Source organism: Xenopus tropicalis, chromosome 4 (genome assembly GCF_000004195.4).
Source record: "Xenopus tropicalis strain Nigerian chromosome 4, UCB_Xtro_10.0, whole genome shotgun sequence".
NCBI lineage: Eukaryota > Metazoa > Chordata > Amphibia > Anura > Pipidae > Xenopus > Xenopus tropicalis.
This window is the reverse complement of record NC_030680.2, coordinates 107,756,626-107,781,389: the sequence shown is the minus strand read 5'-3', so window position 1 is coordinate 107,781,389 and position 24,764 is coordinate 107,756,626. Positions and strand designations below refer to the sequence as shown.

Below are 24,764 nucleotides of genomic sequence, written 5' to 3'. Positions count from 1 at the left end.
ATGTTTTTCCAGTATCTATGCTTGCTGCAGCCCAGTAGGCAGGAATCACTTGTTAATAACTTGCAAACGTTAATAAAAAATGTAGGTTCAACCAGCTGCCAAGTTTGTTTCTCAACCGTAATAGTCAGACATAACGTATAGTAATGGGAGGGGCTTCTGGGCCTTATAAGTGGAGATCCCATCCAACAGAGAATCATTGAAGAAGAGGTTTCACTTGGAACCATCAGGCAAGTCTTCTTCCTTTACCCATGCTCAGGGAATGGGGGTATATGCATTGCTGCCACATTGCAATCTTACAGATAGGAGCTATAGCTAGTCAGCTATTTTAAAGCTATTGATAAGGCAAGAATATATTGCATATTGCTATAACACATATATACATATTATATACAATAGATATTACATTTCAATGGAAAGAAGAGGCAGATATTATTACTGCTCTTATCAATGGCTTACTTGGTACAAAACTCATTTATAATGGCTTCTGGTACAATATCCTTTGTTCTAAGCAGGGAAGAGAACACAATCTGTTGCAGAAATACAGCTTGTCTCTTCTCTGATATTTAATGAATTGTCATTATAAGTAAGAATACAAATATCTAGCTGGGTAACAGTCAAATGAAGCTGCTTTAAATTAATATACTCATTTAGCTTATAGTGACTTGGTAAAAGCTATGCTAATGCAAGAACTACATCACAGAAGAAATACACTGCTTCTTTAAAAATGGTTTAAAGGAGTATTTTAATGAGATTTTATTTTAGCTGGAGAAATAGCACAGTTTCAAAATATATTCCTATAAATGATGACATTTTGTGTAGGAATCAGTTAGGGCAAGCCATTTCCTTGAGGTTCAGTTTATATCCCCTTCAGGTAAATATTAGACCTATTTCAACCCATGCAAACAAATGAAAGTTCAGAATTTCTTAAAATTATCTTAAATTGCTCTGTCTATGAACTGCTCATCTCACCAATCCTTATTCTTGTTTCTTCACAGACTTTCTACTCATTGTGTCAGCCATAAAGAATAAAATGGTTAAGAAGGTAGCAGTGGTTGGAGCAGGTTGCAGTGGTCTGCCTACCATTAAATGCTGCTTAGATGAAGGACTGGAGCCAACTTGCTTTGAAAGAAGTGATGACATTGGAGGCCTCTGGAGGTTTAAGGTACTGGCTTTTCCTGGCTTTCACAACATGCAAGAGTTGAATGTTTACAGACTAGCCATTTATTTTAATGGCAGCCAATTCCAGAGAAAACTAGATCCATTATACTTTATATATTTTCCTTATTCTTTTTGGGAAAAAGTGGGTTATTTTTCTCATCTCCCTTCACAACTCCTGTGATAGGAAATACATTCCAAGATTTACCAACAAATATATCTACCTCCCTTCATTTCTAGTAGTGCTGAGACTGAAGTTAGTGGAGCATCTGGATAATATAGATTTACCAAATGATGGAATAGATTATACATGCAGGACAGATTCAAGTTATAATTATAATTAAATGCAACTGCACCAAATGCTAAAATATACTCTTTTCTTTTATGTAATGTATGTACATTAATGTGAGAAAAAAAAACTCAAGATACTTCAGGCATGTGTAAGTGGGTACAAGTTCCCCCATAAGCCTTCATTTTTTATTGAGAATATATTTCTCCCCTTCAAAACAATTGAAATAGAGGCTGAGATCTATGCAAACACATGTACATTTATGTATATTGATGGTAGTGCAAGCACAAAGTTTTTGACTGTGTATTTTACCCCCATACCTGTACCAATAAAAACATGCAAAAAGTATAGACAATGCCAGTTTTTCAAACATTGCACTATTTGACAATCCTTTGTCTCTTTCTTATAATTTATAGGAAAACCCTGAAGATGGAAGAGCCAGCATTTACAATTCTGTGATTAGCAATACTTCCAAGGAAATGACATGTTATAGTGATTTCCCAATTCCTGAGGATTACCCAAATTATATGCACAATTCCAAGCTGCTGCAGTACTTCCGTCTCTACGCAGAACACTTCAATCTCTTGCAGTATATTCGTTTCAAGGTAATCAGCATTTCCTGGGGAGCTTGATGAAGTAAGGGTACCAGGGCATAGCAATAGGTGCAGCAGGCCCTGTGACTTCTGAGGAGCTTTAAATGTAATTTAAATATAAATATATATATATACAAACATATATGTATATATATATATATATATATATATATATATATATATATATATATATATATATATATATATATATTAGCAGGTCTTCTAACCAATGGTTTTGGAAAACTGATTTCTTCTCAGACACAGAGACAATTTGTGTGTCTTTGGATGAGGAGGTAGTGGCTCAGTATGTTTGTGTAAATGCAATTTTTTCCTTCCAGTAGTTCTAAAGAATAGAATGGACTTTAGTTATATTGAATGATTAGTAGATTAGCTGTAGAAAATAGCAGGCTGGTTTCTCATGGTATATAAGCTTTTGCATAAATGAAGCAGGGCTACTGTATCTGCCTACATAAATATTTAAAATGCTTCCAATATAACCTGAGAAGAATAATATAACCCAAGACTTTTCTTTAGTTCATATTTGGTCCATTTTACTTTCCAGACCACAGTTTGCAACATACAGAAGCGTCCAGACTTCAGCATGACAGGGCAATGGGATGTTACATCAGAATGCAATGGAAAACAACAAACAGAAATATTTGATGCTGTCTTAATCTGCACTGGACATCACTGTACCCAAAACTTGCCACTTCATTCTTTTCCAGGTAACAGCCTATTAAAAGCATAGGGAATGTGTCAGAAGGAGCCAGCGCTACACATTAGAACTGCTTTCAGATAACCCATTGTTTTTTCCTCTTCCCATTTAACTGGAGGAGTCCCAAGCCAGACTCAGGTTTCTTACTATTGACTGCTATTCTGATATCTACTGGGAGCTGCTATCTTGCTACCTTCCCATTGTTCCGCTGATTGGGTGCTGGAGAGGACAGGGAGGGGAGTGCTATCACTCCAACTTGCAGCTCAGCAGCAAAGTGTGACTGAAGTTTATCAGATCACAGGTCACATGGCTGTAGCATCCTGGGAAATGAAGAATATGGCTAGCCCCATGTGAAATATTAAAATTAAATATAAAAGAAATCTGTTTGTATTTTTGAAAACCGTATTTCAATGCAGGATTCTGCTGGAGAAGCTCTAATAACTGATGTGTTTTGAAAAAAACATGTTTTCCCATGACAATCTTCCTTGAAGTGCATACATATATGTAGCTGTGTTCCCTGGGGACTGTCTCCCTACCATAGATCTCAGTGGATATTGTGTGCAAGGATCCTGCTATGAGGGCTTATGGAGTAAATGTTGAATGTGAAATGTTATAGTTAACAATTCACAGAAATTGCTGCAAATTACATGGAACCTACATAATGAGTTTACAGTCCAGTGCACTAGACTTTGCATTTTGAAAATGGTACTGAGCGGTTAGTTATTTGCAGTGTCGGCCTGGGACCCCAGGGGCCCATTAGAAAACCTTAGACCATGGGCCCAATCTCCAAACTATTTTTCCTCCTTTCCTCACTCAACCACTTTATTCCTTAAGTCTCTTTTATGTACATGCTAGCATCTATCCTTCCATATATTTCTCCCCTTTTGTCCCTATTCAGAAATAGTGAATGACCATGAAACAGGCCAAATGGCCAGGAGCAGGAGGCCCACTGCCCCCCTGGGCCCACTGGGAGTTTTCCTGGTATCCTGGTGGGCCAGACCAATACTGGTTATTTGTAATAAACTTGAACAAATTGCATTTTTTCTCCTAATTGCAACAGAAAAAAAGATACTAACAATAGAACAGTAGAATGGTGGCCTCTAAAATGCTCTTTGGGCCAATCAGTTGGAATAGCATAGGAGATTAGCTTGTGTATGGTCTTTAGGCCTTGGAAATAATATTATTTATATCTGAGTGCAGTCAGAATTAATGCTTGCATAGAAAACTGGATGCAAGGGCTCACAGGGGCACACAGAATTTCGATCTACTGAGGTGCATTGAAGCAGGAATGGGACACCATTCCCCATGCAGCAAAACATAATACTAGTGTATGTTTGTATGTAGAAATTTGCCCAGTGAAATATTCACAGTTGTTATATATTCTTTCTGCTGATGTCCAGGAGGCATTAGGGGCAAGCTGTTTAGAATCATTAAAATATCAGAATAATGTGATAATATTCCATTAACTTTCTTTATCCTTGCAGGTATAGAGAATTTCAAAGGCCAATATTTGCACAGTCGACAATACAAAACTGCCCTTCCTTTCAAGAACAAAAAGATTATTGTTGTTGGCATTGGGAATACAGCAGTTGATTTGGTTGTGGAACTAAGTTCTGTGGCTAAACAGGTGAGCAAATGGAGTTGCAATTTACAATTTTACTCCAGGTCTTAAAAACCATAGCAACCAGTCAGTAGGTATACTGTATTTTAGTCCTCAAGTGTTTAAAAGTTTTTGCTGTGTTTTTTTTGTATTTTTTTCAACCTGGAGCAAGTTTTGTATATATTATTGCGTTTAGCGTAAAGCTTAAAGATAGCCTGAATAATTTCCAAACTAAGATCTGGTGAATTGCACCAGAAGCACCAAGAAAATGATCTAACCATTATTAAATGCAATACTCATAAACATAAATTAAAATATGTTTTATCAATAATAAACCCTGAAAATACCTCTAATCTAAATTATGTATGATCTAATAGACAGATATATTACAAAATATGAATAAGTAGTATTCTGCAAAGTATTTTCGAATCTGCTATAGATTTTAAATGTCGCCATTTTTTTCTTCATTTTTGGGGTTCAGGTTTTCTTGAGCACAAGGCGAGGTGCATGGATAGTAAATCGTGTGTGTGACAATGGCTACCCCCTGGATACAGTCCAGTCCACTCGTTTTAACTGCATTGTCCAGGGCATGATTCCAGTGCTTACAAATCATTTACTTGAGAGTAAAGTCAACGCAAGAGTAAACCATGACAATTATGGTCTAAGACCCCAGCACAGGTAATGAGTTATGTTAATGGTACAAGAATTGTTCAGTACCAAAAGCTGTTTAATCAACAAAACATGGTCTTTACTCAATATAGCATAACAGATTTTCTCTACTTGTATATTTTATAAATCAATAGGTTCCTCAGCCAGCAACCAACAGTCAGTGATGATCTACCCAACCGCATTATTGCTGGCAAAGTGCTACTGAAAACCAATGTGAAGCGTTTCACTGAGACTGATGTGATCTTTGAGGATGGAACAGTAGAGAAAGATATAGATGTGGTCATTTTTGCCACAGGATATGTTTTCAGTCTTCCATTTTTAGACGAGTCTGTGTTGAAAGTCCAAAACAATGAAATTTCTTTGTACAAAATGATCTTTCCTCCTAATCTGGAAAAGCCCACTCTGGGGTGCATTGGCTACATCCAGCCTACTGGTGCTATCATGCCCATTGCAGAGATGCAAGCACGCTGGGCTACCAGAGTGTTCAAAGGTAACTGAAATCATTTTAAGCTCAACATGTTGCCTTGCTATTGTTATAATAACCTGCAAGAAATTAATTTGGGGCCTGATTAGTAATACTCACACAAACAGACATAAAGGAGAAAATGTTACATATAAATCAAGGGGTCTTTTTAAATTTGTAATGGTTTTCTGGAAGACACATATGTTTTAGCACTGGATGCACATGGTGCCATTCATAGATTTTGGAAGCATCAGGACTAGTTTTGTAGGGCTTCCCTTGCTGAATTAAGGTAAGAGTACGCCAGTCTTTGAGAGGAGCTTTGTGCAGACCATATTCAGGAAGGCATCTTACCATAATTATTTGGTTACTGGCAATATTGGGGCTGATTTATAAACATAGGTGCTGAATTGCACCAGTGCAGTTATTTACATCAATTAATCAGATTTTTGCTTTAATTTTCTAATTTGTAGAAGCTAATTGCTTATTGGGTGCTACGGGCAACTGCAGTAAGCAAACAAAACCTTCCATATGTATCACCCAATAAAAGTATTCCACTAACTAAAGAATATACAGAAAATCAACATTTATACATAGGGTTTTATTTTTCCTGTTAAACTCATAAAGTTTCTACATCGCATACACTAGACTTAAAAATCAAGTCCTGAATAATAATAATAGTAATAATAATATTAACAGAATGTCAAAAAGGCAGGCACATCTATAACATAAACAATCTCTATAGCACTTGACTAATCTTCCAGATTCCAAACCCACGGTTTATGTGGATGTCATATATACTTATCTGTCACTTATTTGTCTCTAGGCCATCACCAGTTGCCATTACCAGAAGGAATGATGAAGGAAATCTCAGAAAGGAAACAAAAAATACAGAACAGGTATGCATTGCTTGGCAAGTAAAATAGATTTTGCAGAAAATCTAGAGAATGGGATGACATAACTTTTTTATACACTGTTGAATGGATAATGCTATAAACATAAGTGGCTTTTGGTCAAACTACCTAAGATATAATAGTGTGTAATACACTATGCATTCAGCATCTGCCTACTACTATGTGGTAACCAATGTAGTAATTGTCCCAATGGCAGAACCTTGCTGACTTTTGTTTTATGAGCCTTTACTGGTCAGTCCTCTTGGCTACTTGTTGCAGAATTACAATGCTTTTATGTGGGACAATGTCGGTTTATTTGGGTAACATGTTAGTTTACAAAAGTTGTGAAGGGTAAATATGTGTTAAATCTCCCTGTGGTTTCAAATATTAGGCCACGTGTTGGCACTCTATTCTTCCCTAATGGTGAAAGGTATTTATTTAGGTTGGCTACCAGCCCCTTACAAGATTTACTTGAGTCATCTTTACAGTACTTAACCACCACTGAAGTAAATTCAAAATTTTTCAAAAGCACAAAGTATCTTGTTAAAAAATCTAGCACAGTGTCCAACAAAAGCTAAGCAATAATTGTACAGTTTCACATGAGCACGTGGCCTCTCCTGAGAGCTATTTAACTAATGTCCATGAAATCTTGGCTAAACAAATAATACTTAACAACTCCCATACATAACAAATAGAAATAAGCATACCAGGGTAGCCTAACAAATGCTTTTATGGGTTACTATTGTATTTGTAAAGTAAACAAAGCATTAAAACAAAATGTAATACCATCTATCCAAAATTAAGTTCTCTAATGACATTGCAATTTGTAATCACATTTCCAGGTATTTCAAAAGTCAGCGTCACACCCTGCAAGTAAGTTATGTAGCTTACATGGATGAAATTGCTACAGAATTAGGCTGCAAGCCAGACATAAAACAGGTCATGCTGACTGATCCCAAACTGGGCTGGGAACTATTCTTTGGGCCCTGCTCCCCCTACCAGTATCGCCTGTTTGGACCAGGAAAGTGGAAAGGTGCCAGGCAAGCCATTCTGACTCAGATGGATCGTATCATAAAGCCAACAAAGACCCGAGTTCTGAACAATAAGGACATGTCTCAGTCTACTATGCCCTTTGGCTTTAAGCTTCTTGGAATCTTGATGGTTTTTGTTGCTATGTATGCCATGATTTAAGGTGCCAAACATTAGAAAATGAGTTGCAGAGAAAGGGAGGGTGAGCCTGTTATTATGTATTTCACTGAGAACTCTTGCTATAAATTCCTGCCTTTTATTGCCTAGCTTCCAGTTCTCTACAAAGAAACTTGAATAGTTCCTAAATGTCAATAATCGTTGTCTTATTTATATTTAATATTTAATCTATAGCCTTTATTGTTTAGTAAAAATTGTCTGTGTGTTGTTAATTTAAACCTGCAGTAACCATGTTCCATAAACCTGCTAATGCACATACTTACAATGGATATGGAAAAGTAGAAGTTTTGTATTTTGTTTTTCTTGCTAAATAAAACCAGAGTTGATGCCAACAGCTTACTGACTCGAAAAGTTATTGCTTAATAGAATGAAGCAAGCATTCTAACAATATATCCTGACAAATTAGCCACAGTAAAAGTTTGTAAAAACATGTCATTGCAAAACTGGTTAAAGGCCAGGGGAAATACTTTGTAAACTATATATGTGGAGATCAGGGACACTATCCAGATATTAAAGACACTATCAGGCAGACATTATAGGAGCCGATATTGTCTGAAGTGACATGCTTTATTTGGAAAAATAAAGGTATTTCAGTATTTCAACAGTGCCATTCCCAGAACCCAACAGCATCCCAATATGCCAACTTTGAGCAGCAGCCCAACCTTTGGTACAATAAAGGCATTAGGAGTGACTGTGGAATACAAGTTCAGAGAGCCTATAGCACTGAAAATAAGCACATTGGGGATGGCTATCTTTCCGTAATTTCATTATCCATACCTTCAGTTTGTTCTAAAATAGCTTTACCATTTAACATCTCAATAAGATTGTTTGCCTCCAATAAGGATTCGTTACATCTTAGTTATAGTTAGAAGCAAGTACTTGCTACACTACTACTACTCTCTGCCTCTCAGCACTAGAAGAGCCATAATTCCAATTTAAAAATCTGAATTTTGTCTCTTGAAGGTACAAGGAGCAGCTTTTTGCCCCCCGGTAACTTCAGGTCCGCTGCTGCCTAAGGTCTGGGCAGACATTTGCAAAATAGTAGTGGGTGGATTTGAGATCTAACTAAGTTTCCCTTCTGCCTCCAGCAGCCTATTTATAGGCCAATGCCTGCCTGCCCTGCTCCCTCCATGATGTCAGAGGTGGTGTGGGTTGGGCACATCTTGGGAGTAGGAAGGTTGGAGTCGGGTGCGGGTCTTAAAAAATGAAAGATGTTTAATTTAATTGTCTACAACTGTGTAGTAAACTGTCTAGCAAACATTAATTCATCAATGAAATGCAATTTTTTATTCTCATATATGCGAATTCCATTACATTTTATATATTAAATATATACATTGTGCTATTGTTTCAAAATATTCCCAAATGACCACACGGTGTCAGTAAAGACAACAAAATCAATTCCCCCACACAGACTTGGCCCTGCAAAGATTCCAGCCTTCAACACTTATTTGCTACCTGGTTTATTGAATGGGACCCTGACCCCTTCAGATTCATTGATCTGTAGGTTCATTCATATAGGACACAAACTGGATGCAACCACACAAGTAACAAATATATAGCAAATAACTGGAATTGTGTAGCAAATGACCCAATTTGAACAAGGTTGAGGCTTCTGGCAGAATTATAGAAACAAAATCCAAAAAGAAAATATTGTAGTCCCTATTTAATTATCTTTACAGCTATGGGACCTGTTATCTAGAATGCTACAATTCCATGTTTGATAGTGATAATTTAATCCTGTTTTATTATAAAAATATATATATTATTATAAAACCCCCCCCCCCCCTTTCCCAGCCCTCAATACTAAGAAATCCAAGTCTGGCTTGGTACTCCTCCATGGGAGTATAAGAAACAATAAGTTATCTGAAAGCAGTTCTAATAAGTAGCACTGACTTCTTCTGAAAGCTCACAATGGCTGCCTACACATCAATATTACAACTAAAAATAAGTATATTTGTTGGTTCAAGAATTACATTTTTAATGGTAGATTAAATTATTTGCTATGTAAACTGTAATTTAGAAATAAAACGTACACCATAAAAATCACAACATTATCCATTTAAACTCTGGCCTGACTTTTTGTGGCAACAAATTCTCTTTGTTTTACTACTGAAGCTATCAAGACCTATATTTTTGTTCTTTGCATGCATTTGCTGCAAAATGTAAGTTGTGCTTTGTATTTGCAGCACATAAAATTCCAAAAGAGTGTTCCCCAAGTAAAAGCAGTAACCAATGTGCAGCAGGCCCCCTGCAGTATGATGAATCTCTTGTCAACATATACCTTTCCAAGCAACAGCATCAGACTATAGTGTACATGGCAGAGAAAAATTTCCAGGTTTAAAGTGTGCTTTCCCTTATCTTGGTTCTTCATAGAAACCATAATGATCTCCTTGGTTACTCTGTATAAAGGTTAATTTCATAAGATACAGCATCAGATAAAAAGTAGTTATAAAGAGAGGCAGATGTGTTGGACTTTAAACAAACAACACTCGACTAGACTGAAAACACATTAATACCAGGTAAGATCTATATGATCTAATTGATTTAGCAATATTGATATAAATGTTTGCTATTGCTCTTCAAAGCAATGCATGCTTTCATTTTATGTATGTAGATGAGTTTAATATTTTTATCCCATCATAAAATGTAAAAAAACAAAAATCAATTATAGAAACTCTGTGATTCTTTATTTTAATACTCCACCAATTTGCATTTAAAAGAGAAGGCGCCTAATTTAAGACTGTAGCTTACTGAGCCCCTGCATATATAGGAACTTACCAAGTGTTGTTTAGCCACAGTTTTTTACCCACAGGCAGCACAACAGTGAGCATACAAAATCACACAGAATCACAGGGCTTTGCACTTGGCACATACCTTGTTGCTTAAAAATATATTGGTGGGGAGTTATCTGTGTGGATTACACCTGGTGTGGATTAAACCTGTAAAAAAGATCTCCTGCTCCCCTGGCGCAGCTGTATTGCCAGCAGCCCATACACAGCAAGGTGGCACCCTGTGCCTGTTGAAAATTGTGCAGGGTTTATAGCACCCCCAACCCCTGGTATGCCATCCTTCCCTCCCAACCCTTCTTTTGTGCCCATTATATTGTCCTAAATAGGTGATCCTAAAAAGTTGTTACTAGTCTTTCCTTTACCTATGACCTATTTTCCAGTGAAAGTAGTTTTCAGTAGTGGAAACTCTTACCTTACCTGTAGCTTAACTTCAGAGTTTGTAGCATGCACCTGAAACTGTAAAAAGAAAACTGTGTTTACCTCTCCTGTTATCTGAAGCCCTTTACCTTGAATACATAAATAAAGGAGTCCTAAGGTCAATTGCTATCTCATATTTTTAAAAAATGGCATAGCTATTCTTATGATGTGTTCTGAGGCAGAACTGGAGCTGGAAGCATTCCCAGTTATACTGGATATACAAATGCTAAACTGACTTGTAAAACTCCCTCTAGTAGAGTAGAACCTGCCCTATAATTTCCTTTAGGATTTCAGGCAACTCAGCCTACGGCTGTGATCAATACTGCATGACACCAGTTGCCCCTGTAGGTAAATATTCCCCTGTTCCTATATTTCCTCCGGGCTCTTGTCAGTTGTGTATTGCTTAGGTTTTTTGTCGGCTGATGGGAATATAATGGGAACAAACATCTGAATATATTTTGCTTTATGTAAACAATTTGTCCTTTTTTGTGGACTGATTTTGCAAGGTATTTTCTCTAACAAAATGTATTATTCTGTGAAGTTCTGTTTCTGTCACATTTTTAAATACTAATATTAATACCATGATTTATTATGTTGTTTCAAGATTTGACATTAATAATAAAAGAAGAAAAAAGACAACCCCTTCTCTGATTGCTATATTTAAATTAAATTAGATTAGTTTGTGATCACTTTTTTAAGCTGTTTGGACATAATTATTTAAAACAGCACGTTGTCATTTTAATAGGACAGTTAATACCTTACTGTGAGTTGCAGATCACCAATATGAATTTAACAAAGGAGTAAATTAATCTAGCATTTAAATATAGCAATCAGAGAAGGGGTTGTCTTTTTTCTTCTTTTATTATAAATACTTGCAAATTATACCCCTCCTGGTTGTCTTGCTTTGTGTGGAGAAAGGTTGTGAGAAGATCGTGAGAGTTGCAGTTCAATTTTTCTAATCCATATATTTAGATTTGACATTAATGACATTAATGCAGGGTAAAACATAGCAGAAATTGAAGTTATTCAATAGAATAAGCAGGGCTGGTGTGAGTATAAAATTACAGTAAATGTACAGTAGTCATTAGGGTGCCTGGCGAGGTAGTTGGGAATGCAGGCAGCACGTTTTGTATTGTATCATATATGCTGTATATATTATGAGGTTTCTCCACTGCTCTGCTTGTATGGTGCCAAAGGTCCTTTTAGTTGTTCTTGAAAATATTTCCTACCCTTCTCTGCCTGTAATTGGCTTAGAAAAATAAAGGCTGTTCCCTTTTACTGGCCTCACACACAGCCTGTAACTCCTTAGTGCTGGGAAGCCCTGCAAGAGCAGGAAACTGTGAGCAAAGAATGTTCCAGTTGCCTAGTAATACACAATAAGCAGTTAAAAGGTTACACACAGAAGGTCCTGCAAGCTGACAAATAGGAAGTTTCATTGGTGTATTATTCAAGAGCTGCCAGAGCCAGGTACGTACATGCACGCTGTGTTGGGTACAGTGCAGTGAAGGGGAGCAAGCAGTGGCCAAGTGAACTCAGTCTGAGGGGCAGATTTATCAAAGTGTGACCATGTTTACTACATAAAAACTCATTCCTGTGGGATTTCAAATGGTAAACTCTAAATTTCACCCATTGATAAATACGGTCCTAAAAATCCCATAGGAATGAATAGAAAGTGGGTATTGATTTAAAGGTAAACTAAACCACCCTCTGTGAGTTTTTAATTGTTTGCTTTAACTGATAGTCCTCTGCTATTACTCTTACTCTGGAATTTTGAAAAAACAAAACACTGCATTATGGTTTAATAAAATATGGTAGTTTGTGCCCAAAATTGCACTTTGCACTTTTGCTCCCAAATGAGCCCTGCTGTTGTTCTATATCTGTATTTATGCTGCATTACACTTCTTTCATTTAAGAATAACTTCAGATAGGGATCATTAAGGACACTATTTAATCAAAATAGTTTTGCTTAGTACAAGGGAACACTTAAGCTAGCATAGATTTATGCTATTTATCAGCACTAGCTATGGTAAAACAGCTTTTCCAGATTTTAAAAGTTATTTAGATTAGCCTTACCTTGTTTGCCTGTACTTAAGGGTCTCATGCTTTGAGAGCAAAACTACCTTTGGACTAAGCTGGCTATACATGTTCAGATTTTAGCTGTCTTACAACAAACTAAGACACGTTTTAATGCAAAAATCTAAAACTAACATTCAAATGAAACTGTAGAATTTAAGTCCTAAAAATAACAAACCTGACAATATTTTGGCTGTTAATAATTGCCAGACAGCAATCATACAAAAGTTATGGCCTGAGAGTACATTGTAGATCACCCATGGGTATTGTGAGATAGGGAATACATGCACAAATATTATCTTTATTCTACAGAAATGTTCTAACAAGTCCAATTGACTAACAACTGATCACTAGGTATAAATCTTGTCAGGTGGATAATTAGGAGCCCACACACAGTTCAAAAATCATACAAAACTTTTTGTTATTCAATTATATCGGTGTGTGTATGGCATGCTTAACTCAGCACTGGCTTTATAACACACAGACCCCTGAAATAGCCAGTACATAATGGGATCTTGTCTGGGATATCATTTCTGCTTTATGTTCTTCTTAATACCATAATAAATAAAAGTATAGGTAAATGATACCATAAACATTTGTACTAAACATTTGTACTTCCCCATGAGAATCTACTTCACCTCTCAACGTACCCCATCTGTTGTTTCAGGCTTAAAAATTAAGCATGTTCTATACATGCAAATAGAGCAGCAGTGTTAACGAAGGCCTCTTTTTCTTGCAAAGGGCACAATGGCAAAAAAGGTTGCTGTGATTGGAGCAGGAACAAGTGGTTTGGTCGCCATTAAAACTTGCCTGGATGAGGGTTTGGAGCCTGTTTGCTTCGAAAGATCTAATGACATTGGTGGACTTTGGAGGTTCAATGTAAGATTAAAAAACTGCCTTTTTAACATTTACTTTATACAAAAATAACAATTTTGTGATATAGTCATTTTTGCAACAATGCACTGATTAAATATATATTTTAGATTAAATTGTTTCACTTCTCATTTTAAAAGAATCCACATGCATGTCTCTCAAACAAGTACATTGGTACATTACCATGCTTCTGTGTGTGTAATAATTTAGGGTGACCCAGAGGATGGCAGAGCCAGTATCTACAAATCTGTGATTATTAACACTTCCAAGGAAATGATGTGCTACAGCGATTTCCCCATTCCAGAAGATTACCCCAACTTCATGCACAATTCCAAAATTTTCAGCTATTTCAGAATGTATGCTGAGCATTTCCAGCTGTTCAAGTACATCCGCTTTAAGGTAACCGGAAATTATAATGTTTTGTATGATGTTTATATTTGTGAACACCTATTTTTCAACATTAAATGAAAAATGAAGAAGTAAAAAATAAAAACATGATTCTCGCTTCATTTTCTGAGGTTGTGCAGTGTTGCTCCTCCTGTGAGCAACATTGCATTACTTCATAAACAAAGCACCACAAATGCCTTTAAACCAGTGATTCACTTTGTTGCTGGTGGATTGGCATTCTGCGGAGATTAGTCAACCCATGGTAGCAGCAATTTAACTGTGGGCGACTAATCTCCCATGGGACATCAGCCTTATGGGTTTGTTCACATTTGGCAAAAACTCTTTAAAACGGACCTGTCACCTTAAGAAATAATTCCAAATTGTTTTCTATTGTGGTTTTCAAGCAAAATAAACTTTACTTACACTATATAAATTATTTTAATCTTAGTTTCTTCAGCCTTGGAATTCACAATTGCAGCAAGCAGGCAGGGGCCATTTTGTGGACGCTGTTATCAAAGCAGGCATTGCATTCTGCCAATATCTTGTTTCTGTGCCAGTATGGAGGGACCTAATGCCCATGTCCATGCACTGGTTACACAATTACATGGTGAGGAGGGAGGGGGGATGTGAGGAGTGCAGCAACATCTAATAAGTTCTGAATTGAAAGTGAAAGTAACTATCTGCCACACCTCTATGCCTAAGGCATAGAGGCGGGGCAGGCAATATATGATTGACAGCTGGGATTTTTAAATGCTTTTATAATGGGTATGGATGTTGTAATAAAAAAATGATTTTGGGTTTCTTGTTTAATTTGCAAAGGGCTTTTTTTATACAGCTTTTTATGTCTGGGTGACAGGTCCACTTTAAGCTATTGAAACCCTGGCGCTACAATGCCACAGCTACAGTATAGTAGCATCAGGTATTGTAAACAGAGGACTGAATAGAAGGTGTTAAAATGTACATTTCTGCATGCTTGCTTTGCCAATATCTGTACTCATGAATACAAGAATATTATACAGTACATGGTTGGATTCCTCTTATTAACATATATGTGTCCATAGGATTTACTGTATCTATGTACTGTATGATTTACTGTATATATGCAGCTATAATTACTCTATATGCAATATTTAAAGTTATGCAGGTAGATATTAGCAAATGCATTTCTTATGGTCTGTTTGCTCTGCATGGTTTTCTGTGCTCTAGGCTTTTTAACTGTAGGTATGCTCCACTAATGGCACAAAATATAAAGTTGTTAGAAAAGACTTACTTATAAATTAGGTAAGATTTAGTATTGGAATGCGAAAAGATTTATAACTAAGTTAAGACTTGCTTTGAAACGCTTGACTTTGTCTTCCTTTGTCTACTCTAGTAATGAGTAGTAATATAAACTTGATTTACAATTTTACTGTCATCAGGTGTGACTGGAACAGGCTTGGCCATTGCCATTTTTATGTATGGTATCATAGAAGCTCAAATGTTTGACTATTGGTGCAGGCATATCCAAAGAGAGACATTTCTACAACTATGGCCTACACAAAACCTTTACTAAACACTTATCTAATATAAATGGGTTTTTTTTCTTCCAGACCTCAGTTAATAGTGTTAAAAAATGCCCGGATTTTGCAACAAGTGGACAATGGGAAGTTGTCACTGAAACAGAAGGAAAACAGGAGGCGGCCATTTTTGATGCTGTGCTTGTTTGCACTGGACACCATACAAATGCTCATCTTCCTCTGGATTCATTTCCAGGTCATAACCAAATCACTAATGAGACTAAGCTTTATTTCATACAGTGGTGTGAAAAACTATTTGCCCCCTTCCTGATTTCTTATTCTTTTGCATGTTTGTCACACTTAAATGTTTCTGCTCATCAAAAACCGTTAACTATTAGTCAAAGATAACATAATTGAACACAAAATGCAGTTTTTAAATGAAGGTTTACGTTATTAAGGGAGAAAAAAAACTCCAAATCTACATGGCCCTGTGTGAAAAAGTGATTGCCCCCCTTGTTAAAAAATAACTTAACTGTGGTTTATCAATTTCAATTTTCAATTTCAATATCAATTTCTGTAGTCACCCCCAGGCCTGATTACTGCCACACCTGTTTCAATCAAGAAATCACTTAAATAGGAGCTACCTGACACAGAGAAGTAGACCAAAAGCACCTCAAAAGCTAGACATCATGCCAAGATCCAAAGAAATTCAGGAACAAATGAGAACAAAAGTAATTGAGATCTATCAGTCTGGTAAAGGTTATAAAGCCATTTCTAAAGCTTTGGGACTCCAGCGAACCACAGTGAGAGCCATTATCCACAAATGGCAAAAACATGGAACAGTGGTGAACCTTCCCAGGAGTGGCCGGCCGACCAAAATTACCCCAAGAGCGCAGAGACAACTCATCCGAGAGGCCACAAAAGACCCCAGGACAACATCTAAAGAACTGCAGGCCTCACTTGCCTCAATTAAGGTCAGTGTTCACGACTCCACCATAAGAAAGAGACTGGGCAAAAACGGCCTGCATGGCAGATTTCCAAGGCGCAAACCACTTTTAAGCAAAAAGAACATTAAGGCTCGTCTCAATTTTGCTAAAAAACATCTCAATGATTGCCAAGACTTTTGGGAAAATACCTTGTGGACCGACGAGACAAAAGTTGTACTTTTTGGAAGGTGCGTGTCCCGTTACATCTGGCGTAAAAGTAACACAGCATTTCAGAAAAAGAACATCATACCAACAGTAAAGTATGGTGGTGGTAGTGTGATGGTCTGGGGTTGTTTTGCTGCTTCAGGACCTGGAAGGCTTGCTGTGATAGAGGGAACCATGAATTCTACTGTCTACCAAAAAATCCTGAAGGAGAATGTCCGGCCATCTGTTCGTCAACTCAAGCTGAAGCGATCTTGGGTGCTGCAGCAGGACAATGACCCAAAACAAACCAGCAAATCCACCTCTGAATGGCTGAAGAAAAACAAAATGAAGACTTTGGAGTGGCCTAGTCAAAGTCCTGACCTGAATCCTATTGAGATGTTGTGGCATGACCTTAAAAAGGCGGTTCATGCTAGAAAACCCTCAAATAAAGCTGAATTACAACAATTCTGCAAAGATGAGTGGGCCAAAATTCCTCCAGAGCACTGTAAAAGACTCGTTGCAAGTTATCGCAAACGCTTGATTGCAGTTATTGCTGCTAAGGGTGGCCCAACCAGTTATTAGGTTCAGGGGGCAATTACTTTTTCACACAGGGCCATGTAGGTTTGGATTTTTTTTCTCCCTAAATAATAAAAACCATCATTTAAAAACTGCATTTTGTGTTTACTTGTGTTATCTTTGACTAATAGTTAAATGTGTTTGATGATCAGAAATATTTTGTGTGACAAACATGCAAAAGAATAAGAAATCAGGAAGGGGGCAAATAGTTTTTCACACCACTGTATATGTCTGTGAAGGTTCTTATACATCCAGGTCATGGTATATCTGTAGTAATAGGTCAAATCAACTGGACTTGCTCTGTTTTTTTTAGTTTCTGAATTGAGAAAGGCAGTCGGATAACTAGAGAAACACCTTCAAGAAAACACAGCAAATCCAGTTGTTTTGACTTATTAGTACAGAACTTGTGCACATACTCTAGCACTAAACAGTTGCTAATGTTTATCCATTTATTTACAATACTGAAGTTATTTATGTTCCATTTTACTACTTTGTTTTGTAGAAATCCTTGTAGCATCAAATGTAGATGATGCAACAACATGCTTATGTTATGTATTGACATAATGTTATTTTATGTACTGACAAAAACTTCTGTACTGGCAAGTTATTGCTGTAGTTCATTTTTAATTAACCACCTTAAAGTCAGAAACTTACATCTATTTTCTTTCTTGTAGGTATTGAGAGATTTAAAGGGCAGTATTTTCATAGCCGTGATTATAAGAACCCAGCAGAATTTAGTGGCAAAAGAGTGATCGTTATTGGGATTGGTAATTCTGGGGGAGACATTGCGGTGGAACTTAGCAGGACTGCATCCCAGGTTTGAACCTCTAAAACTACTAAATGGCATATTTCAAATCACAGTGGTTGCTAAGTTTGTACCTTTCTTGATGCTGCTGAAACTCAGGCCTTGAAATTCTTTACAAGTAAAGGTATGATTCATGAGTTTTTGCTTGGCAATAGCTGATTGGCAGACATCACTTTCCCAAACAGGCACCTACAATCCATTTCTATCATTAACTTGGATCTTATCATATCCAGCAACTTTCAGGTTTGGCTTGAAGCTTCTAAAGCTTCTCCAATCATCATAAATGTCAGGTAAAGCCAAAAGATAACTAGAAACTCAAGATACAGTATATTATACTATAACAAGAAATATAATATGTCACTTATACCTCAGGGGCCTCTTGAGGCACAGAATGTGTAGTACCTATCAAATTCTTTGTTACATCTACCATTAAAAAGCAATAACTTAATTTTGCTATTCTGTTTCCATTAAAGATGTAATTGTTCTACATTGTTTTGGAGGAGACACCTTTACAGACCACACAAAAATATAGTTATTTAAGGCATTTTAACTTAGCTGTGGTCACATAAATTCAAATTACATGCATGCAATTAAAGCTTAGAGATTTTGTTGTTGAATTATAGACTGTGTTTATTTGTAGGTGTTTCTTAGCACAAGAAGAGGATCCTGGATTCTGAATCGGGTTTCAGACTACGGTTATCCCTTAGACATGCTGAATATCACACGCTTCCTGAACACTCTTAAGCATTCAATACCCATATCTATGTTAAACTGGATTGGGGAGTCTAAGGTTAACAGACGTTTTGATCATGCCAATTATGGTTTAATGCCAAAACACAGGTAATGTTTTTCATTCAGTATTTCCAGATTGTGCATTTGTTTTTCTCTTAGCAATATCAGAAACTTGTTAAAAATTGTATGTTTTTTACTCATTAGTTGATCAAATTCTTATACCTTCTCTGTAGAACTGAGATTGTCTAGAGCAGTGCTGTCCATGCGGCCCGCAACCACCCTCTGTGTGGCCCCCCACCTGTCTGGCTGCTTTGATGGCTTACTCTTGTGTAAGCTTTAAATGGTATCAGTACTGTGATTAACTGCCCCCCCTGCATGGTTCTCACCTCAGATTCAGGCTGTAATCCCCCTGTATTGTTTAAAAATGTAATCCCCTGTGTTGTTCACACCTTTTAGTTTCTGCCGAGGTACCTAATTTTACCTAAGAAAACTGAGTATAAGCCTAGGGTGGGAAATGCAGCAGCTACTTGCGAAGTTTTAATAATCAAAATAAATACCAATAAAATTACATTAATTGAGGCATCAGTGGGGTATATGTTTTTCAATATTTATTTCAAAGAAAAACAGTAAACTAGCTCTATAAGCGGAGAAGAGGGTCAACAAAAACAATATGAGTACTACCCCACGCTCATTGCACATTGGCAAACTGGCAGCAGACCCAGTCCCGGAGGAGATGTAAGGGGAAATAAGTATTGCTAGTGGGAGCCTAGGCCAGGGCACTGGAGGGTCTGGTTGCAGGTGGCCTAATTTGCACACAAAGGAGAGTGGGTGCTAGTCTAGAGGGACCCATGGCACCCGACTCGAGTATAAGTATATAACTTTCATATGCGACCACTATAAGCACAGATACTTATGTGCCCCCCCATGCATATTTATTGTTTCTACACTTCCTTTTTCTCTCCTTTTGCTTCTTGTTTGTTTTTTTTATTATCATTTTTTTTGCTCTTCTTTTTCCTCCTCTTTTCTTCTTCTTTCATTTTCCTTTTTTTCATTTTTTGAGAATACATATCCAGCAAGACCAAGTCTGATAATCTACTCTGAAGGAGGCACTCCAATCCCATAAATAATCCTTCAAGCAGTTGCTGGGGTTACCAGACTAAAAATCAGGATTGTGTTTTTAATGAAACAATTGTTTGTATGGTGATCATCCACTTAAGAACATATATATATGTATTAACTACATTATTACTTTTAATTAACAAAATACATAATTTTTGTTTTCACTATTAGAATATTTAGCCAGCACCCAATGGTGAATGATGACCTTCCGAACCGAATAATTGCAGGAGCACTCACTGTGAAATGCAACGTTAAAGCGTTTACAGAGACAGATGCCATTTTTGAAGACGGTTCCGTTGAGAAGAATATTGATGTTGTTGTCTTTGCAACAGGGTACACATTTGGATTTCCATTTTGCGAAGATCTTAAAGTTCAAAGCAACAAGGTGTCCTTGTATAAATATACATTTCTACCAGAACTTGAGAAACAAACGCTAGCTGTCATTGGCTTAATACAACCGCTCGGGGCTATAATGCCCATCTCGGAACTTCAAGTCCGCCTTGCCACTAGAATTTTTAATGGTAAGAAATCTCAATTTTAAGCTTATTATAATTAATAGTAAATATTAAGCACCACCTTAGGGAGCATAGGTAGTAGTATTAATATATATATATATATATATACTGTATACTGTCTCCACTTGGCAATACATCAAATGACTCCACAAATAAATCATAACCACAAAACACAAGGCTATTTGTAATATGTTCAACACTCATAGCCTCCGTAGGACAAATTTGTCGACATCTGGAATCCATCCATATGACAAGCAGAAGTTTCAGCAGGATAACCATTTTTCCTTGTTAAAAAATGGAAGATTTGGGAGGCAGGCCATTAAATATAACCTAGAGGGCTAATTTACAAACTCAGTGCAATGAACAAAGCACAGCATTTGGGCACTGGTCAACATGCTTTTAACCACAATGAATTTTCCCCCCTAAATTCCAGTGCAATAATGGCTACCCTCTAAGCAGCTGCTACAGCTTGCATGCAATGCAGCAACACAAATTAGCATATTTTGTGACACATAATTTGCAAATTGTGACCATTATTGGTGAAGTCACTGTATTAGTGTCTGTATTAGTGTTAGCAGGCACAAGTCAGTTGCAGCCATAGATGCAATACCAATAAATATAGGTAATTCCAGGGCTTTGCCCTTGCATTTGTAAATTGGCACTTTTAATTTGTTTGATACTTACCATTATGTGCAACAATCCCATGTAACGACCCAAGGCTGGTACAGTACTTCAGTACCATGGGGTTTTCCTTGGTGCAAAGGTGTGTACTTTTCTCCTTTGAAAGGAGGATTCCTGTATAATCAAATAATCCTGTATAATCAAATAATCATTTTGCAAAGCAGGCATAATTGATAATGTAATAAATGCAATACATAGTCATAAAGCTTGCACCTTTTCTATTAACCCACAGCAACCAATCAGAATCCACTCACAAATGATTGGTTAGTATGGGTTACTAGACCTGATTCATGACTTTTATTACACAGTTCGAATGACCTCTGGCATATAAAACTATGGGCTAGATTGGATGGATGTAACTGTTCTCTCTGGCAAATAAATAATTTCATTAAAGAGAGTAAATAGGTAGTACTGATGCTACATCATTTCTTGTTCTCCCAAATTGACCCTAATGGTCCTAGGAGAAGTAGTTAGTTCTTTCCACATGAAAAAGGGTAAAGGACTGCCCGGAGGCAGGCATAAAATCTCTCAGATATTCACTTGGAAATGTAGGCAGGTGAGTTAGCATTCAACAAGTTTAAGATCCATGGTTGAGGCTTTATGAAACAAAAATGTACTGCTCAAATTAAACAAGCACTACTTTTTCTATGCAAAAACAATCATTTTAGCTTATGTTAAAATAAAACAGGTATACATCATACCTTTAGAACCTCATCATATGCAAACTGCAGTTGTAAAATAACCCTATCAAAGTGCGGGAATATTATCCATTTTCTTTTCATTTTCCTTTAATACATTGTACTTGATCCCAACTAAGATATAATTAATCCCTATTAGATGCAAAACAATCCTGTTGGGTTTATTTAATGCTTTAAATGATTTTTTGTAGACTTAAGGTATGGAGATTCAAATTATGGGAAGACCCCTTAGTCTAGAAACCCCAGGCCCTAAGCATTATTGATACAGGTCCCATACCAATTAGAAAATGTACTCTATCCATAATATTTTTTGTTTAGGAGAAAAGCTGCTTCCGTCTGCCAGTGCCATGAAAGAAGATATCATGAAAAAGAAAGAAGAGATGGAAGCACGGTAAAGTTTAATTGAAAGCGTATTTACAGTTTTGAGATACCATTAGGTACCTATGAGCATTTGCAGCATCATTCATCATACCCCTGACATCATTTACTAAACATGGTCAAAATTGCCATATCACAGTAATCCATATATCCAGCTGTATTTAATCAGCATGCTGCAGGTAGAACAATAAAAAGAAATATTGGATTGGTTGCTATGGATTATTGCACTAAGAGATATTTTAGTAAATGAGTGTGTTCAACTACATTTTGTGAGTTACATTGTGCAGCACTGCTTCATGTGATCAGTCCCATTAATACATATAGGAAGTGGATAATGCTAAACACAGTGCCAACAGATAGTTAGATCTAGTTTCCTATGGTAAGTTCACGCTGTTGCAATTTAGCAATTTAGCATGTGTGTTCTCGAATCAGCCCTCGCACTCATGCATGTATTGTAGAACAATGCTTACATCTAGCTACAACATGATCTATAGTGCCCTGTCCTTGACCTAACTCCTGTTCGCATATGTCTACATTGAGTGTCCTTGATATAATTCTTGTGATATTTATGCTGTAGACTATTTATGCTGCAGACTTATAGTATTTATATGTCTTTTTTCTTTAACAGCTATGTGACCAGTCAGCGTCACACAATACAAGTGGACTACCTGGAATACATGGATGAGCTTGCAGAGTTGCTGGGTGTAAAACCTGACTTGTGGAATCTCTTTCTCACAGATCCCAAGCTTGCTTGGCATGTGTATTTTGGCCCATGTACTCCATATCAGTATCGGCTAACTGGCCATGGAAAGTGGAAAAAAGCCAGGGAGGCCATCCTTACTCAGTGGGATCGAGCTATGAAGCCACTGCAAACCCGCACTGTGGATAAATCTAGTGGCATTTCCATGGCTTCATTAATAATTTTAGGCTCCATATTGCTTTTGGTTGCCATATTTGTCTTTTGAGTGGAAGGGTAAGAGGTGAGGTCTGGTGAATGTATCATCTAACTGGGATTTAATTACCAGAAAATATCTAGAGGGCAATTAGACTCCCTACAATGTAAAAAAATGTTATGCCTATAGGTATTAGAAATGTTTGTGTGACAAATAACAACGTTAATGATATATATATCCATGACAAAGATAAGTACTACTGTGACAGTAGTATAAGCCAGTGCTGGAATTGGGGAGGGATGCACAGGGATGCCATCCCACCACACATAGAAGATGAATGGAGAGAAAAGATTGTTGGGGGAGAAGTAGAGCAGAGATGGAGAAATGTTATATAGATGAGGGAGGGGAAGGCATCAGAGAGGGTTATAGAGAACATGATAGAAAAAGAAAATAGGAGAAACAAAATGAGAAAATGAAGGTAGATAGAGGTAGTTGATTAAGGAATGGTGAGAGGTTGTGATGTGTTATGACACACAATACACAGGCAACATGCTGTGTTGAAGCTGAATTGACAGCCAAGAAAATTCATATGCTCAATTTTCATTTTGGGGGCCCTATAGGCCACATATTTAGGTTGATCTAAGTTTACTGGGTATCACACTTGTCATTAGAAGGAAGTGGGTGAAACCAGAAAGTGTTAGTGGGTAAGGCTCATTATAACACTGGGCATCCCTCCACTTTTTTCACCTCAATTCAAGCACTGGTAATAGCTACATCTTAACTAAAACTAATAAGGCTACCTCTAATTATCAATTTTACCATATAGCAGACAACAGGTATTCATGGGAATACATTCTAATAAATGTGATTTCTCTCCTCAAATAGTAATTTCAAAGCTGCTTGAGTATTAAAAGGATGCACACATTTAAAATGATGTACATCTGTAGGGGCATTAAATTACAAACTCCGTTCTGGGAGTGCAAAGAGTTGTGCTCTCTGCTGTCTGGAAAAAACTGTGGAGCAGGATGCAGAAGTGCAATGAAGATGGCGCCAATCCATTGCACCCTGTCCCACTCTTAATAAATAATCCCTTTTATACTCCAATGTCTTGCGTGCATAGACTTGATTTTGTATTATGTCTGTTTTATAAAGTAATTTTTTTTCCCCAAGAGAATCTATTTCTTTATAATAAACTATAACCTGCTAACCCGTTTGGCTCTGTTAAATGGTTATGCGCTAAATAAATAAGAATCACCAAAGCTGTCCAAATACTTGGCAGTCTTCCACAATATCCAACCGATAGGCTGGAAAGCTGAATGGACAGATACCTCATATGTATATGTCATATACTATTCTGTTTGTTCATGCCAGCAGCCCAATTAAACGGAACATGCATTTGTACCTATATTGGCAGCTGGCATTTTTAGTTTAGACAGATCATCTGTGATCCAACAAGACACATTTTGAGGGAATTTTTCTTTCAGCGTAGGAGGAGTGTAGGCAAGTTTTGATTAAGAGTGTTTGATTTTTTTTTTACTGCGTGAGTTTTGAAGTGAGTAAGAGTGTGAGAATGAATATATCAGTGGGCATATGTCAATCTTATTTGTGTATTTGCAATT

General features: G+C 36.9%; 2 protein-coding genes across 4 annotated transcripts; both read left to right on the top strand.

Annotated features, from left to right (window-relative positions):
- Positions 1 to 583: 583 nt before the first annotated feature.
- Positions 584 to 7,914, top strand: LOC100489107 (dimethylaniline monooxygenase [N-oxide-forming] 5). Its single transcript, XM_031901011.1, has 8 exons — positions 584 to 1,162; positions 1,861 to 2,049; positions 2,600 to 2,762; positions 4,237 to 4,379; positions 4,834 to 5,030; positions 5,156 to 5,511; positions 6,308 to 6,380; positions 7,217 to 7,914. Exons 1-8 carry the CDS (start codon positions 1,031 to 1,033, stop codon positions 7,563 to 7,565), a joined length of 1,602 nt encoding a protein of 533 aa, XP_031756871.1. The 5' UTR covers positions 584 to 1,030; the 3' UTR covers positions 7,566 to 7,914.
- Positions 7,915 to 10,037: 2,123 nt separating this feature from the next.
- LOC100489254 (dimethylaniline monooxygenase [N-oxide-forming] 5) lies at positions 10,038 to 24,352 on the top strand. Of its 3 annotated transcripts, none has more exons than XM_031901010.1 (9): positions 10,038 to 10,102; positions 13,604 to 13,741; positions 13,946 to 14,134; positions 15,712 to 15,874; positions 17,999 to 18,141; positions 18,770 to 18,969; positions 20,152 to 20,501; positions 22,193 to 22,265; positions 22,881 to 24,352. In XM_031901010.1, exons 2-9 carry the CDS (start codon positions 13,610 to 13,612, stop codon positions 23,215 to 23,217), a joined length of 1,587 nt encoding a protein of 528 aa, XP_031756870.1. In that variant the 5' UTR covers positions 10,038 to 10,102; positions 13,604 to 13,609; the 3' UTR covers positions 23,218 to 24,352. The 3 variants fall into 3 exon arrangements, with proteins under 3 accessions (XP_031756870.1, XP_012817920.2, XP_012817921.2); XM_012962466.3 differs by lacking the exon at positions 10,038 to 10,102 and adding an exon at positions 12,091 to 12,256; XM_012962467.2 differs by lacking the exon at positions 10,038 to 10,102 and adding an exon at positions 12,091 to 12,315.
- The last annotated feature ends 412 nt before the right edge of the window (positions 24,353 to 24,764 follow it).

Excerpts from the sequence above, each read along its gene's own strand:
- LOC100489107 (XM_031901011.1), top strand. The coding sequence starts at position 1,031 with ATGGTTAAGAAGGTAGCAGTGGTTGGAGCAGGTTGCAGTGGTCTGCCT. Across the intron at positions 2,050-2,599 it reads TGCAGTATATTCGTTTCAAG|ACCACAGTTTGCAACATACA; the intron begins GTAATCAGCATT and ends TTTACTTTCCAG. Across the intron at positions 5,031-5,155 it reads GGTCTAAGACCCCAGCACAG|GTTCCTCAGCCAGCAACCAA; the intron begins GTAATGAGTTAT and ends ATAAATCAATAG.
- LOC100489254 (XM_031901010.1), top strand. The coding sequence starts at position 13,610 with ATGGCAAAAAAGGTTGCTGTGATTGGAGCAGGAACAAGTGGTTTGGTC. Across the intron at positions 14,135-15,711 it reads TCAAGTACATCCGCTTTAAG|ACCTCAGTTAATAGTGTTAA; the intron begins GTAACCGGAAAT and ends TTTTTCTTCCAG. Across the intron at positions 22,266-22,880 it reads AAAGAAGAGATGGAAGCACG|CTATGTGACCAGTCAGCGTC; the intron begins GTAAAGTTTAAT and ends TTTCTTTAACAG.